General features: G+C 39.5%; 1 protein-coding gene across 1 annotated transcript in view; it reads left to right on the forward strand.

Annotated features, from left to right (window-relative positions):
• Nucleotides 1-17,610, forward strand: part of znf827 (zinc finger protein 827) — a 121,479-nt gene that overhangs the window by 40,166 nt on the left and 63,703 nt on the right. Inside the window, exon 6 of the mRNA XM_037689848.1 lies at nucleotides 13,023-13,295. Coding sequence (XP_037545776.1) covers nucleotides 13,023-13,295 — 273 coding nt within the window. The remainder of the gene's footprint in view (nucleotides 1-13,022; nucleotides 13,296-17,610) is intronic.

Consider the following 17,610-nt stretch of genomic DNA (forward strand, 5'->3'; position numbering starts at 1 on the left):
ATTGCTTATTGGCCTGGAATGAAAAAGGATGTCAAGGACTACATAAAAGGGTGCCTGATCTGTGGCCAGTTTCAACCATCCAGACCACTTCACAGAGCACCACTGCATAGTAGAGGCATTGCATTTCCATGGTCGGACCTCCAGATTGACTGGGTCGGACCACTCACTAAGACCTCTAGAGGAAATAAATATTTTCTCACGGTAACCTGCGCGTTTACCAAATGGGTAGAATGTCTACCAGCCCCTAATGACACAGCACAAACCACTGCTATGTTATTAATGAATCATGTATTTTCAAGGTTTGGACTTCCCCTTAGGGTGAACTCGGACCAAGGTACACACTTCACAGGTGCACGGCATTTACAGTCAGAAAAATGAAGAACTCGTGAATATTGTATGCATATATAATTCATATATTTGCCATACAACAAGTGACACGTACCTCACGTGTATCACTACAGAGACAACAAATGAAGACAGTCATGAAGCAAGAGATTGGTTCCCTTTTGTCTCGAGTTTTAGGATTTTTTTTACTGTCACCAGAAATAACATTTGTAAGAAAAACTAGGAATTGCATTTCTTGCGAAAATGCAGTGTGAATGCGTATTGCAGAAGAACTTGCAGAAAAACGTCTGAAATTAGCTAATAAAATGCTGAAATGAAAGAACAAGCAGAAGAAAGCAGAAAGAACACATTTAGAAAAACACACATATAGAAAAATTATGATTAAATAAGCAGAAGTGAGCATAAAAATTAGGAAATCAACTTTTGGGAGAGTGGTGGCGCAGAGGTTAGAGAAGGTGGGCCTGTGATCGGAAGATCGCCGGTTCACGCCCCGGTACAGACAACATCAAAAATGTGGGTGGGGCAGATGAAGCACCTACACCTGCCCCCACCCTCATTCGCCCCACCTTGGCCCCATAAGCAAGGTCCTTAACCCCCACCATCTGCTCCCTAAAACAGGTCTCTCTTGAAAATGAGTTCTCGTGGCTCAATGAGACTACCTGTATAAATAAAGGGTAAATAAAATAAATAAAATAAAAAAGCTAAAATTAGCAAAACAACATCCAAAAATTTGCCAGTAAGGCAGAAAAAAGCTTAACCTATGAAAAGGGAAGTGGAAGGAGCTGAAATGAGCTCAAGAATGTGGAATTAGCTGAAAAAGATTACATTAGCATAAAACAGCTAAATATTAGCCGAAATATCAGAAAAACTGAAACTAGCTCAAAAAAGCTGAAAAGAGCAATAACAAGCTGAAATTAGCAGAAAGAAGTTAATTAGGCTGAAAGTAGCAGAAATTATCATGGAAAACTTGAACTTATCAGAAAACGGCTGAAATTAGCAAAAACAATTCTAAAAAAGTTAGCTGAAAAGTAGAACAAGCTTAAATTAGCAAAAGAAAGCAAAAACAACATGTTTGCCTAATTATGCAGAAAGAAGCAGAAAAGAGCACGAAAAATGGAAATTATCTGAAAAAGCTGAAATTAGTACAAAACAACCCAGCTGAAAAATAGCTAAAAAGCAGAAAGAAGCTGAAATTACAAGAATGAAATGGAAAGAACACATTTTTGCTGAATTAGGCTAAAAAAAGTTGAAATGTGTGCAAAAAAAAATTGTAATTAGCTGAAAAGGCTTAAATTATCTTAAACAGCTGAATAGTAGCAGAAATAGTAGAAAAAGCAGAAACTTGCAGAAATAAACTGAAGAGCAGAACAAGCTGAAATTAGCAAAAGCAAGTTAGAAGAACAAAAATGTTGTAGTTTGCAGAAAGAATCTGAAAGGAGCGGAGCACAGCTAAAAATACAGCTGAAAGTAGCTGAAAAAAGTTTAAATTTGCACAAAACAGCTGAAAAAATGCGTAAATTTGCACAAGGAAGCTGAAAGAAGCTGAACCAGAACAAAATGTGAAAGGAGCAGTAAAAGGTTGTAAACAGATCTAAAGATTTGAAGGATGGAAAATGAGGTCAATTCATTTTCTGAAAGGGGGGGGGGGGGGCAGAACAGGCTAAATATTTGAAATGGCTAAAATTGCACCATTACCAAAAGACATAGCAAGATTGTCCTGAAAGAGCTGAACGTTCTGATTTATGAATTGTTGAAACAGCTTGAAAACTGCGGAAAGAGAAACGTGCTGAGAAACGTAGGCAAGAAAAATGGATCACGATAGTGTGAATGTTTATGAAACATTCACTCAATAAACATTTTCTATGTTTGTTACTTCAGGTCTGAGCTGCAGTAAAGCAGTTTAACTATTGGTTATATGACGGGTTTTATGCATGTTTTCACTTTTACCCAGATTCATTTTCATCTTTCACTTTTATCCTTTTCACAAACTCTTGTTTGCCTTTCAAATACCTTTTGACTACAAACTGATAAAAGACTACGCTTGAAGTTTTCATAAGCTACTTAAGTGTCTATTTGGACTTATTTAAAGAAAAAGATCCACTTTGTTTTTTGTTTAGCAGATTTGTTTTAAAGACAGGTATAGAAATTTCCCCCAAAACAGATGTTGCCTTTTTTCACATGGCTTCTATATAACAACAGTGTAAACACAAGTTTTTTTTCACATACCTTGCATAAACAATAAAATTACAGCAAGATCATAAATTGATTTTTTAAATCCGTCTAAACACTCTGCCAAGCTGATACAACATTAGGATGAATAAAGAAGAGTTCTCTTTTTAAAAATTAATCTTTAAAAGCTGACTCATCTAAATTGGTGATGATTCATGCTGGATATTGTGGGACCTCCAAGGGACATCCAAGTCAATTTATTGGCACCCTCCTTCTGTCATGCTGTTTTAAAGGTGCGCTGGAATACACAAAAGAAGAAAAAAATCTACATAAAAGCCAGTGATTCATACTTGTGACTTAACAGCTGATAGTATTTCTTTGCAGGCCCAAAATGTTTTGTATTTTTGTCAGTGGCAAGTCATTCCTACATGCAACTTTGTAAATAGTAGCAGTTGAGTAGACTAAAAATCTCTACATATTAAAACCAACCACTTTGTAACTTAGTGCAGCACTAATTAATGAACTAAATTAAAGAGTTTATGCAGTATGGTCATACGTTTATACTTGGAATATGTTGGCGTAAAGATTGCTGTTAGAATATTTCAATGATATTACCCAAATGTATCATCCTTGGGAGTAGTTATCAAGTTCAAAATGAAAATTGAGCATTTCATTTTTCCTCTTTTCCCACCATTAAAGAGTGTCTCTTTATAGCCGCAGATCTTCACTCCTCCACTTCTGGCCTCTGGTTAGCTCTGCTAAACCAGTTGGGGACAAAATAATGTTTTCAAAGTTGCTGCAACAGTGGTTGTTGAGGGATTCGTTGTCTTTACCTACATCTTGTCACTTGTCTGGGGAGTTGATAATGTGTAACCTATAAGCAACATCCTTCTACTGACAGGTGTTTGTTTATGGACAAAATGGAGACAATTTCACTTGCTCCACTGAGAAGCATTTGGCTGAGGCTGTTTAAAAAAAACGTAATCTTGGCAACTGTTCCATCACAACTTAAGATGTCAAAAAACTTGTGGAAGAAGACTGAACGAGTTTGGTGCATAAAGGAGACAGCGCACTGACGCAGGCGGCTCTCCATGGCTGTGTTGTCTGAGTGAGAGCATGCTTCTCCCATCCAGCTGTGGTTGTACAAACTGGGAGGGAGTGCGCCTCAGCGGGGAGGCCCAGGGACATGCTCCTGCACTGTCTGTAGGAAACAGTGGCGTTCTGTTTGTGACAAATTTACAAAAATGGCTCCTCTTCTCCGTTAACAGAAATGCCAACAGAAGTTTCCACCTTTCTCCTCCAACTCTTCCATCAACTGAAAATAAACACTTCCTCTTCAAACCATGCTGTCACTATTTACCGCAATTGCCGGTCTATTGAGCGCACCCCGAATATAAGCCGCGCCCAGTAAATAACAAAATAATACAATTTTGTAGATATATAGGCAGCACTTGTCTATAAGCTGTGGGTGTCCACATTGTAACTTGAGATATTTGCACAGGAATATTTTTTAAAAGTTTTAATTAAATATCTACCTGTGACATACACAAATATGTACTGTAAATGTTTTTTTCTGAACAGTGTCTGTAATACGGCTCGTTGAAATAAATCCAAAAATTGTATCCTACCAGGAAGTCACTGATCTTCACCTGCGCAAGCTTGTCCTCCCCTCAGCTGCCTTTTGAAACAGGGAGTGAGGAAACTTTGTTTGCCTTTGAGTGTGGGGCTTTCTTTTTGAAACCCTGTTTCAAAAGGCAGGAGAGAACTGGGGGGGGGGGGGGGGTAGACAAAGCATACACCACCATTCTCCCCTCCCCGTTTCATTGGTCCACTGTGACCCGCTTGATAATTTTACTGGTCAGATTTTTTGTTTAACCTTTATTTGTACAGGTAGCCTCATTGATTGACAAAGACCCACTCCACCAAGAGAGACGTGTATTGGGCAGCTATGTGAGCACCCGGGTGGTACAAAGCTAAATGTTTCGGCTGCATGAAACTCGTTAGCCTGTCCCCAAAAAAACAAAGAAATCCATAAATTAGCCACAGCATTGTGTAATCTGTGGCGTTCAAAGCGTGTGAAAAAAGTAGCAGCTTATAGTCCAGAAATTACAGTAATTTCTGTTAGTTTGTGATGTGTGCTATAGTGGAAAGTCTTACCAGGAATTCTCCCCCGTGGTTTCTTCTAGAGTATAAATGGTCCATGCACAAAATAACTCACTATCACGTCAAGAAGATCGGGTGTCTTGCATCTTGTGAAGTATAAACAAGCCTTAACTCTTTATTGTTACTTCTATCAACTCAAAATTAAGTTATAGCTATTTTGAGTTAGCTAACGCTAATTAGTTGTGGCAGCTATCTTGGACTGGATTGACTGGCAAAGTTACTCAGTTATAGATTCACAGCTAATGATTACTTTCTGAAAGGTTAATTAAATCTGTCCAATAGTTCGTAAGATATTTTGTTAACAAGTGGAGTTGACTCCAACAGTTAAAGGGAAAGTTTTTTTGTTTTTTTTTGCAAAATCGTGCTACAAGTAGCGCTTGGATTGTTTTGTGAATGACTCTATTCCAACCACACCATATTTTAGCCCAATATTTGTAAAACTGAGTTATAGTCAACTTTGTGATTTCAATAGTAGGCTGTGGTGGCCATCTTGAATTAAGTTTGCTCAAAACAATCAGTTGTAGATTTATATGTATATGTCCATTGATTATTTACTGAAAGTTTTGTTTATCCATCCAGAGGTTCACAATATGTTACCATGCAGAGTTAACTCCAAGTACCTAATGAAAAAATTTAATCTGTTAGTGCTCAGAATATGTGATGGGAATCAGTTATAACTAATACCACACCAACTCTTGGCACAATATCTGTAAAATCAACTGACCTGTACCCAGAGTTCATGAGATATTTTGTTAATAGGTACACATACAGACACGCCCATGCAGACAAAAACATTATCATCCAACTTTTCCTCTTTGTGGCTGCCTGTAAGTTTCAGAGATGCGCTGTTGACAAGGTTCTGAAGGTCCAGGCTCTGTTTAGATGCATTGCAACATGATGCAAAATATCAGAGATGAGCCTGGCGAAAGTGGCAAGATTGATGGAAAAAGGTTGACTGAGGTTGAGCGCCAGGGTCGAGGCTCCAACTGCCATTCTTCTGCTTAATGCTGTGTAATTAGATTGAGATATTGAGGTAGGATGGAAGGAAACAAACCCTGGGAACATTAGATTGATTAAAAATTTATGCATAATTCATAATTAAAAAGGAATACATAATTTGACATTATTAGCGCCCTCAGCACCATCCTGTGACCCACACCAGCATGCGAGGGGACTGAGACATCTTCGTTAACTCCCCCACGATCTTGCACGCCCTGGATCCGTACAGATGCCCCCTGTGTGCCCGTCGCAGTTTGCTCCAAGACTGCACAATCAAGTCCACGCAACTCCCAGAGGAGCAAAGATGACTCCTTTCCAATGTCATTCAGTTCAGTTCCATTCATGTTCTGGACATCGTACTTAGAACATGATTCAAGGAGAACGGATGTAGCTTAGAAGGGACAGGGGAAGACGGTGCTGAACCTGAATGCACAATATTATGTTTAGTTTTTTAAGTAAAAACTGCTGCCTTGATCACAAAATTCTCACTTTGGAGGGTGGTGTCGGTGTGTAGGTTTAGATTGTTCAGGCTTACCTGGGACGCTGCAGCTGCCAGGGAGGCAGAGGTGAGGAAGTTCCCACTGGGACCGCTAGACTCCATTTCTTTTGACCTCCCTGCCAACCCAGATTTAGTGTGTGCACGAGCACCTCATCGCTCCTGCTTTTACACTGCTGTCTCAGTGCCTTGAGTCCCACAAGTCATATAGTTGGGATGAGGTGGGTGGGTGTAGATGTTTAAAAGCTGGAAAGAGCGAGACAAAATAAGACGCAAAGAGGAAGCCACAGTGTGTTGACCTCCCTGGGCAAAAAAATAATCTGAATCTCTCGAACCTCTGACATAATAAGCGCGTCAGTTTTTTGAGCTGCCCTGCTTTCTGTGTAGTGATGCGCTTTGATTTTTATCTTCGCTCCAGTGTGATCCACATTTTGATTCAGAGATGAAAACCACTGTGACACTTTGCAATGCACAGCTCCTACCACTGTGCCCAGTGGACCCCAAGTTAATAATGACAGCGGGCAATGCACACCCCTCTGAACAACCACGCCACCCCCTCCCCCGCATTGAGCATTGACACAGGCACAATGAGCTTGACCCTGGCTGGGTGTGAATAATTGGCATGCATGGGGTTGTGGGAGGTGTCGCATCTGTCATGGTGTTTCTGCAGTTGTCTTATTTATCTCTCTTTTTTTTTCTTCCCGGGAGTACATCTTGCATTTCTACTGTAATATGTAAGGAAGGATATTAACTATGGATGGATGTGCTTTTTTTGTGGCTGCATTTTTATTACATTATTCCAGCTTTAACCATAAGAGTGTGAGCAATCTTATGACAACTAAACACTAGGCCTGTCATAACAGATTTTGCTGGTCAATTAACTGTCTCAGAAATTATTGCGATAAATGATAATATTTGAAATTTGACAATAATTAGTAATTATTGTCAAATTTAAGAAATGTTGGTTAAGTTTTGTGTGTAGTACCTTGTAGTATTGTGTAGTACTAGATTGCAGTATAAGATTGTTTGAACCGAAGGATGGATAGTGAGGGAGCAAGCAGCAAGAAAATGGGAGGGAGGCTCCTTGACGTGACATGGGCTGTCTCTCTTCGGTTTTCAAAATGGTGGACGCTCAGTGTATTTTGAGCTCTTTAGCATAGCCTTTTTCACACAAAGCTTTTAATAAAAAAATCAGTAAACAAGTTCTCAGCTTCTTTTTGCAGAGAAAAACAACTTTTTAGTCGAAGGCACGGGTTTCAACCGTGAATTTTGGAGCATTGACAAGACGGAGGTTTTTCCCCGAGGCCGGCTGTTAGCTTAGTTTGTAGCTTAGCTTCTCAGCTTAGCTGCTTTTAACAATCCAAAAACGCAATTTTGGACAGTTAAAATAGATTTTAAAGAGAAAAGAGAATCTGATCAGTGAAGAGCACCGGAGTTGAGCTTTTTGTCATTCAGTGTCTTCAGTAGAAAGAGAGAGACACGAAGAAACGATAAAGCCGATAAATGAAAATGAGGTCGATAATTTTCATTCGTCATGCAATTAATTGATTTATTGTTTATCGCAACAGTTCTACTAAACACGGTTGTCTACTATGTTTAAGAGGAAATACAGTACTGCAAAAACTTTGTTTGTGCAATCTTTTTGACACAAAATGTGTTAGTTTTATAGTTTTTATCTTTGTGAATATTAGATTTATTCAGTTGGTTCTTTTGCCTCCCAGAGCTGTATGAGCAAATAGAAGCAGGCTTTTTGTGTTTGACCTTTGGTCCATACATCCCCACTGCAGCCATCAGTATCACTGTCCAGTGTCCAGCTCTCTGTCAGCTATTGTTGGGCTCTCAACCTGCCCCTACGTAGCCCTCAGTTTTCTTTTTTTTTCTCTCTCAGAGAAAACTGCAGTTGGTTGTTAGAAGGGGAGCAGGCCGGTGTGACAGAGGTGGAAAGCTAATGAAGTTATTTGACGGCAGCCCTGGCCGGGGAGCGAGAGGTGAGGTGGAGTGGACAAGCGTCTGCCAGTGAGACGGATGAGGCACAAGAGAGAGGCAAGACATGGGGGTGCGGGTGAGGGAGAGAACACTAAGTAAAAAAATGGTGGTGGAAGTGGTGTCGGTGGCAGGTGTCATAAGGGTGTGATAACATGGAGACAAACTGAGACAACTGCCCCTCCAGAGCTGGAAGCTGCCTTATAGCATCATGCGCAGAGAGCCGACACTGGCCTGGGTTAGTACATAAGCAGCACGCTCACAGAACAGAAGCTCCGTCACCCAGAGATGCCTATCGCCTCTGCAGATCTGTGTTATCTTCACAAAATGATCTGCTAGGGACCGGATGGTCGCAATGTAACTGCAATTGTGAAGCTCTAACAGACAAAAGACTAAAAGTGTAAACTTGGTGTTGCTGGCTGAATTTTGCCACAGTACGGCCTCTTGTTAGTACGTTGTTCTGACTTATTGTTCTTGAGCCATCAGCATATATGAATAATAAAAAAATAAAAAACTTGCCTATTGGATTAAGCTACTAAATAATTCAATGGTCTCTGTAACAACGATACAGTAGTGGAAATACTCTCTATTTATAGCAACAATACAAAAGGTCACAGAGTGGTGTGTCTTTGTGTGAATAGATGTCCTGAAGTTGTTTTTGTACTCTTGGGGCTACAGACGAGAAGAATTTAAGAAAGTTTGTGTTGAGCGTGTCTTTTTCAGTGGCTAATGCACTGCTCAACGAGTTTATCTCAGTATATATCAAATCTGGCAGTGATTCTCCACATGTAATCAATATGTGTTGTTCAAATGTGAATGTTTAGGGTATTTGTAAGCAATGACCGTGTGCGCTGTCGCTTTTTGATCCAACAAGGCCCCAACATGCTAATAATTAGAGGACGTCCTTCCAGGTGCTGACCAGGTTATACTTAGCCTGCCCGCTGACATCCGACAGTGTGGCATTTCCAGCTGGTGCCATGTGCTACCCTGCACCGCTGCCCCCTGAACTTGAAGGTCACCCCCTCCTCCAGTTTTTTGCCCTCTTGAACCACAGCTCCTATCTGCCATGCTGTGGCACTGTGGCATCATGGCATCACGCAAGTGATGAAAACATTCGCACCCATTCTCTTCTCCTGTCTCAAAGCCCTTTGGTTCAGATCATCATTAATCAGAAGGGCAGGAGTTGGCACAGATTGATGGTGCTAGCCATGGGCGCACCACTGCCTGTGGTGGTGAGGGATGTTAGGTGTGATGTGAGGGTAAGGAGCAGAGCAGATCTCTGCTGGGGTCAAAGGAGAATGGACAGCGGTCTGCCCAAAGAATGCTTGTTTTATATCTCTTCCCAGTGTGTGTGAAAGACTTTCTGGGTTGTGTTTTAGACTGTAAACTTGTCATGTGTTGAGTGTGGTTGGTGCCACACAGTAGCTTTCAAATACAGAATAGATGCTTTCTTTTGTTTAAAGTTATCTTATTTGCATAGCTCCTTATTAGGTGTCGTTACGTCCAGATCTCTTGAAATATTATTTTGCAGAAAAAATATCTTGGCTCCTTGTACATCTTAAAGTTGGAGAAACAGAATTAAATTTTGAATGGGATGACAAGCTAACAACGTTCAACTGAGGCAAAGATTGTTGCCACCTTAAATTGATTCCAGTCTCAGAAATTTAGATCTACCGTATTTTCCGGACTATAAGCCGCTACTTTTTTCACATGCTTTGAACACCGTGGCTTATGCAATGCTGCAGCTAATTGTTGGACTCGTTTTTTTTTTTTTTTTTTTGATGGACTAACAAGCTTCATGCCGCCAAAACATGTTGTTTCTACCCAGTGGGGAATACCACTTAGGTTATGGCTAAACCCCACTGCAGCCTCTCCTCTAAGGGTTGTAATGAACTAAGTGTTCGGCTTCAGTATTACCCAGAGTAATTTTAAACTAGTTCAGCTTAGGCTGTGTGTGAAGGTGGTTCAGCCAGACTTGTTTACGCCCTCCATCTGTGAGCCACACCCTTATCTCACCCCGTAATCCAACCTAGTAGCTAGGGTTGGATCGTCATCTACAGGAAAACTCACATCAACGGTCGCTCACTTTCGTTGTAGAGCTGCAATTCTTACCGATCTGGTGGTTTTCTTTAGAATCCAGGGATAGGATTCGAGGATGTTGTCTCGTCACACCCGGGCACTCACATAGCTGCCCAATGCACGTCTCTCTTGTGCGGGTGAGTCTTCATGACTCAATGAAACTACCTGTATAAATAAAGGTTAAAAAAAACTGACCAGTGAAATTACCCAACAGGTCACAGTGGAAGTAAACTTTGTTACCCCCACCATTGTTTTCTCCTCCCCTTCCTGTTGTGCCCCCAGGGAGGGGGGGGAATTAAATATTTGCAGCCACTCGATATAAGTGTGATTCGTGCATTAATGTAGCACTCCAAGCTCGGTGGGAGGCATTGATGACTTGCGGCGAGAATTTGTTTACCAAAACTGGCCAAATGCGAAGAGCAACTTTTGCTCAAGTCTGCCGGTGGATCATGACAGCGGAGCAGGGTAAAAAATCCTCTATCACCAACGGGTTTCGAAAGGTGGCTGCTTGATGAAGAGGATAGCTTGTGATCCTCCTGCGCAGTGCATAGGAAGAAGGTGAAGATAGTGATCAATGACTTCCTGGAAGGCTACTGTGTTTCTGTTACCAGTACATATTTAATTAAAAGTAAAAAAGTAATAATAATTCTGTGTAAATATCTCATGTTACAACGTGGACACCTGCGGCTTATATACAAGCGTGGCCTATATATGAACAACATGTTTATTTTTTTATTATTTAGTGGGCGTGGCTTATAGTCAGGTGCGCTCAATAGTTCAGAATTTACGGTATGTGAATGCTATTTTATAAACCTTTACTCAGCCTTTAGTTTCCTATTACAGTGATTTACACATTTTTCTTTATATATAGTATTTTTATTAACATTTAGGAACTTTTGTGTGAAATATTTTTATCTTATCTGTTGCTGCTGCTACACTTGAATTTCCCATCCGTGGGACAATAAGGCTGTTTCTATTCTATTCTGTAATTATGTGGTTATTTCCAAGCACCAATAGCATCAGCCATACATCGTATAGCAATATGGGACTTTCCAGCAGGAATGCTAAAATATTCCTGCTGGAATAACAGTCTAATAAGAAAGTAGCAGTGTGGTAAGTGTTCATAAAATAGCATTGACAGCTACTGCTATGAAACAGTTTTGAGATTGGAGTTGTTTGAAGATGACAGCAATCCTTCTTGGTTCTGTCCCCACTCAGATTAGTTGATAAGGTGGGTGTCTCCAAACTGATGTTGTTCCAAGAGTTAGCTAGAGCTTATTCCATAACTTCTTGATCATCATCTTTCTATAGAACCCCACTTCAAATAGTTGAATGTAATTTTTTTAGACTGCATGACTTTTACCGTTTTGCGCACATAGTACCAATGTATTTTATTTTGAAAACTCAAATGGTGAAAAATAATCTTTTGTATCAGTTACAACTAATTATAAAGTTATTATTATTATCCTCATATATTATTGCCAGTATTATTATTTTTATTGTCTTGTAAATTATAAAGATTAATAAATTAGCCTGTTTATAATATAACTGTAACTATAAGACCAGTCTCTTTTTTTTAATTTGTCAAAGCTACTTTGTCCTTCTTGCAATACTTCTACATCTAAACACCACAGATGCAAATACCAAAGTGTGATTATAGTCAAGTTCTTTTAGAGTTTTACAAACGATATCAAGGCAACATTACAAAACCTAACACTGGTTTTACATTTACCACCATTCATTCTAATGGTTTTCTTCTTAATAAAAAAAAAAAAAGCTCAAACAAGGTGGAAAGATTTACAGAGAAAATGGTGTTTCCAGAAAGTTTATTTTCTTTTTCTAGTTTATAAAGTTCTGAATAAATGTTCAGTGTACCCATTTTCTTTTATTTCAGACTGTTTCTTACTGCTGTGCTAACTCAGTGGAATGTATTTTGGATCATATTTTAGAACCTCGGTGTTTTGAAGATGTGTATATTGCTACAGCTCTAAACAAACCTTCACTTCAGAGATTAGTGGAACATACTGAACAACACAAAGAGAGGCGCTTGGCCTGCTGTTTTCTCTTGGTGGCTGTCGAAACTTGCTCCATGTCTAATTATTAATTATTCATCTAAGGCAGATTAGATGTGACCCAGTTTCTTTTTAAGATGACTTCAGACCAGAGCGATCCTTGTGAAAATTTATTTCCTAACATAGGCTACACACTGCAGCAATGAAATGTAAAAGTTGAACCGATTGCTTCTCAAATTCATTATCTTATTTATATTTGGGGGGTTGGGTGGTGTTGCCATTGCCTCTCGCACAGTGGCTGCTGGATATGGGCACCAGTGACCCTCGTGACCTGAACAAGAAGGAGGTTAAAATAATGAATGGATAGAAATCGGGTGTAAAGAAATGAATGAGCGAAGGCCAAATAAGGGAGCAAAAACTTTGGCAATTAGTTGCTGATACTGAGAAGATCAAATATTTATTTGCAGCTTGGCTGTCAGAACCTACACCTTGTTGTTTTATTGCACTGGCATTTTCATGCGCTGTGTCAGCATGCTGTTTGTACTATTTATGTGCAGTACTCCTCACTATTTAATTGTTTTTCTTGGAATTCAGAAATTACTATTTGATGCTATCACTCTTGTAGACAGTGGAATGAATAGTGTCCGTTGTGTCATTTTAGAGTTTAGCTTATTTTATTTTATTTTTTGTCATCACTTACTTTCTTGTATCCAGGCTTCACTCGAGCATTGCTGGTGTTCTCATTCTTTTGGTTTCTTCTGTCTTTATGTGTTCAGCTGCCAACCAGAGGGAAACACTCAAGTCTCCATTCCACCTAAAGGAAGAGCCCAAAGTGATGGAGGCACTGAGCCCAAGATCATCCTCACAGTCCCAGAGCCAGATTCAGCCAAGCTTTCCTGACACTTTCTGCCAGGATGGGCCAGCAGGGGCTACAGCAGAGCACCCAGCATCGCTAAAACTGAAGGACGGAAGCCCCTTGGCTAAAAACAACTTGCTTAGCCAGGATATCAACGTAAAAGTAGCTTCTGAGTTGCTGATTAAGCTTTCAGGTACGTGCCATCCTCTGTAGATTTGTATGTGCTTGAAAAACATTTTATTTTTAACTGGAGTTACAATCTTGTCATTTTTTAAAATGTAACTATTGTCTCTAATTAATGCATGTACTTAATGCATCCAGTATGTTTTAGATTTGAGTCAAACAAGTAAAACTTACTAGAATATTTCAAGGAATACCATAAGTATTAAGACATAACAGCAGGTCATGCACTAATATTGATATTTGACTGATTGACTAGTATCTTAAACATGAACAAAATGTTCCCGTGTGAAAGGACATAAAGTACTGAAACAGTCACTACCTTTAACAGGTGGCAGGCAGCGATTTTGTCACCTACGCTTACTGACAATTTATTTTTTTCTATTGGAGTCAACGGACATGTCAGCACGTGGTAGTCACATGACCGATTTCAGTCGCTCTAGCCGGAAGGACACGGACTCTGAGCAACTCTAGTTTAATTTGTCAAAAGTACAGACTTTAAAATACATACCAGTTTTTTTTAAATGTGTTGATAGGTCAAGTAAAAACAGAGTTATGATAAATAATCCACGCCACATCTTTGTCTGAAAATAATCATATCTGAAGCGCGTCAGAGCGAGAGGCTGTGGCAAAGACGTGCAATCTCGGAGACGAAACAGCCCCGTCACCCTCCACTTTCACCTCCCACCCCCGCCGAACAGATAAACAACCTCCCCTCTCTTTTCTGATGGAGTCTTGAAGTTATTTGTCAAGCGCCGAAAACAATCTACAGAAAGAAAAAGACACAGAAGCTGAATGAAGTTTGGCACGATAGTCACAGCGAGAGCGGGAGTGAGTCTTGAGGTTTGAGAGATTTGTGATATTTAGCGTGTTTGGGTTTTATAGTTAGTGTTGTTTATTGTTAGGGATGTACCGATCCACTCTCTCTCTCCCCCCCCACTCCCAATCCGATACCGATACCCGTGTTTTATAGTCACCCGATACTGATCTGATGCCGATCTGGGAAAAACTGTGCTGAATTAACAAAAATGGCTAAATTGTGTCATCTAGAGCCGTTTCTGAAACGGGTCCAGATGACATGATTTAGCCATTTTTGTTGTCTACCTGGATGTTTGCACTTACAAACCCAGTGCTGAATTAACTTAAAACATTTGTTTTGTTAAACGCAGACATGAATGTACTGAATTACAAATTTATTGAAAACTCTGCACCATAACAGCACACTTAAACACACCAAGAGCTTCACAAGCTTGGTCAAACATGTAAAAACAAGACCACTTTAATTTGTTCAGTCAGTATGCTAGCGTGTCACTCAGAGCACGAAGCACAGAATTAGTGAATAGATCTGCCCAGTCATGGATCGGTCACATTGTCACGATAGTTTTTTCATATCAGTACCGATATTGGTATCGGATCGGTGCATCTCTATTTATTGTTTAGTACAGTCAGTTTGAGTGTGTTTGAGTCAAAACAGTGAAACTATTTTAGAAAGTGAAGCGGACACAGAGGAGGACGGAACTGGAGTCAGAACGTCTCAGAGGAGAGGATCATGAAGGAGACATAAAGTCTGAGTCAGACAGAGAGGACTTTGTTGATGAAGAGAGTGATCATGAGTTGTTTTAGAAGAGGAAAGAGAGGAAGAGCTAGCCGAGCCCCACTAGCAGGTCTGACTCTGTGGAGAGGAGGGGGTCCAGGAGCCCTCTGACTGGGCCAACAGAACCAAGCATCAGTTCTGAGCTCTGGAGAACAGAGGAGGATGTGGATATTGACCCAGAGGGTGGTCTAATGGAGGAAAATACAATGCTTAAAATTACTGTAAAAAATTTAATCAATTTAAAAAACCTGTAGTGTAGAGCTTTTGAACAAAAAAACCCTTAAAGAGTTATAATGAAAAAATAATTTAAGTTAGATGTTTTTTTTAATTTCGGGCTGATACAGCTCTAAAAGACGGACTAGTTTTTTTAATAGAAAAAAACATTTAAAATTATTTATATAGTTTATTAAGGTGGTTAGTTTCCCCCCTGAGGAACATGGTCATAAAATTAAAGGATCAAAACCGTCTTATTCAAATGTTCACAATATGATGCTTTTGATGTGGATCAGATTTCATGATCTTGTCTTTAGTTACATAAAACAAAGTGAAGTTTGTGAGCTGCATGCATTCAGCTGGGACTGCTGCATGATAAAGAATAAAGATAAATTCATTGTGCAATAATTATTAGATTCTTGAACATGTATGTAATCTCACTGTACACAATTGATTGACAGCTGCAGCTGATTATGACTTCTTAACTCTTTTCATGCCTGTGATGCTGGTTAGACATTTTCATCAGTGATCAGTTTAAACAGTCTGTGTTCACCAACATTTTCACTGCACAGAACATCTACTGTATGTGTTGATGTTGGAAATGACTCCAGCCTCGTACTCTGAGCCATTAGCTCAAAAAGTTATTGAGAAGGCTGCAGTCATTGTTTCTCTGAAGCCTTATCAGTTTGAATAAGCCAGACAAATCAAAACCAATTGCTGCTATATTGTCGCTTGCTTTTTTAAACTGAAACCTTAACCTTGACTAGTGTGACGTTCTTTGTAAAAAAAAAAAAGAAGCATTTGTGCCATTCCTCAACCTGTGTGTGCTACTCCGACATCTTTCAGTGCAGCATGTTTTAGTCTTTATGTTTTCTGCTCCCTAAGAATGTTCGTAACAAATCCTTAGGCAGCAACTTAAACTTGGCTCCTTATGTTGTAGCACGATGTGTGTGCCTGTGCCTTTGACATTACATAAATGTCATCGTTTTTAACTTAGTATATGGTATTTCACTGCCAGGTTTAGTTGTAAAGCAGATGTTCATTTGGACTAATGTTTATGACTGTAAAATGCCAAGTGTAGCTGAAGAGCGTCACAAACAGCTGTTTGTCTGTGGGTTGGTGAAGAAAATTATCTTTGTCAAGAATAAAACGAGCTGTGAAGTACAGTATCTGTCTGTGTGCATTGGCATTACTTGATCAGGAAAAACAGAAACATTTAAAGACTGAACATTTTTTGAAGAAATGCTTTTTATCTACCGCCTTTATGCCAGATTTTAAACTAAAGATCATCGTATGATGAGAAGGGACAGAGTTGCAGCTGATTTGGTCAAACTTGTATATGACGGTTTGTGATATTGTAAGATCTTGAGAGATGGGTTCACCCTCAGTATTTGTTGGGGATGACTATTTGTTATTACCACACCAATATTTGTTCAATATTTGTAAATCTGACTTAAGTTCAAGCCATTTTGTGGCTGTTGTGGCCATCTTGATTTGAGTTGACTTCAAATGTTATTGACTTGTTGATGCGCATCGAATAATTACTTCCTGAGAGTTTCTTTAAAATCCTGGACGATGTGGCCAAAACTTTTATCACGATATATTTCTTAATTTCGGTCGATAACGATATAATTCGATATCGATATAAACAATATAAAAACCTCAGAAAAACTGTACAAATAAATTAATGTCCACCTTTTATTTGTATTTAGCCTTCAAAGAAATTTGAAATCACGTCAAATAAACACAAAACTCTCAACTTTGTCGATATTAATAGTTTTAACTTTAATCAACAACATAACCTAACGTTGGCTGCATGTGTTTCTCTTTTGATACAGCTGGGGCTGTTGTTTCAGGGACACGTTGGCTCAAACTTTTATTGTGTTTCATCTTCTGACTCAGCATTTTCTATCAAGTGGAACAAGTTAGATGTGTTCCCACCGCTAGTTGGAACGACTCTCCGGCACATTTTGCAGCACACGACTGAAACCTGCAGTTTATCAGATCTTAGAAGGCCAAACCACTTCCACACCGCCAAATTAGTCTTTCCTCTTTTATCAATTATGTCGTCTGCTTTTTCTTTGCTTGTGAAAACTTGTTCAGTCACATTCTGACGGTCGTGGGCACTCATTTTGAAGCGAAAACGTAACGCGTGTTGGAGATTAGCCTAGCCTAGCCTGCTATCGTTAATGCCTTCTAGACTCGAGCTTTGCGTAACATCTACGTCACCACGCACTTACATTGTTTTGTTGCAAAAAAAACCCCCCAAAAAAACATAATTGCGTCGCACCTTTTTTATGTCCTGGTTGAAACTGAAGTGGCCGCTTCAACCCAAATAGAAGAAGAAATGCGTCAGTGAAACACTGTAATCATATCGAAATATCGAGAATGTGCTTAAAACTCTTATCACCGTTATTGAATAAAAGTATATCGCAACATATATTGATATCGAATTATTGTCCAGCCCTAATATATACCGGTGTGTGTGTGTGTTTGTGTGTTTGTGTATATATATGAGCAT

This window comes from Nematolebias whitei, chromosome 16 (genome assembly GCF_014905685.2).
Source record: "Nematolebias whitei isolate Nwh7 chromosome 16, NemWhi1, whole genome shotgun sequence".
Classification (NCBI taxonomy): Eukaryota; Metazoa; Chordata; class Actinopteri; order Cyprinodontiformes; family Rivulidae; genus Nematolebias; species Nematolebias whitei.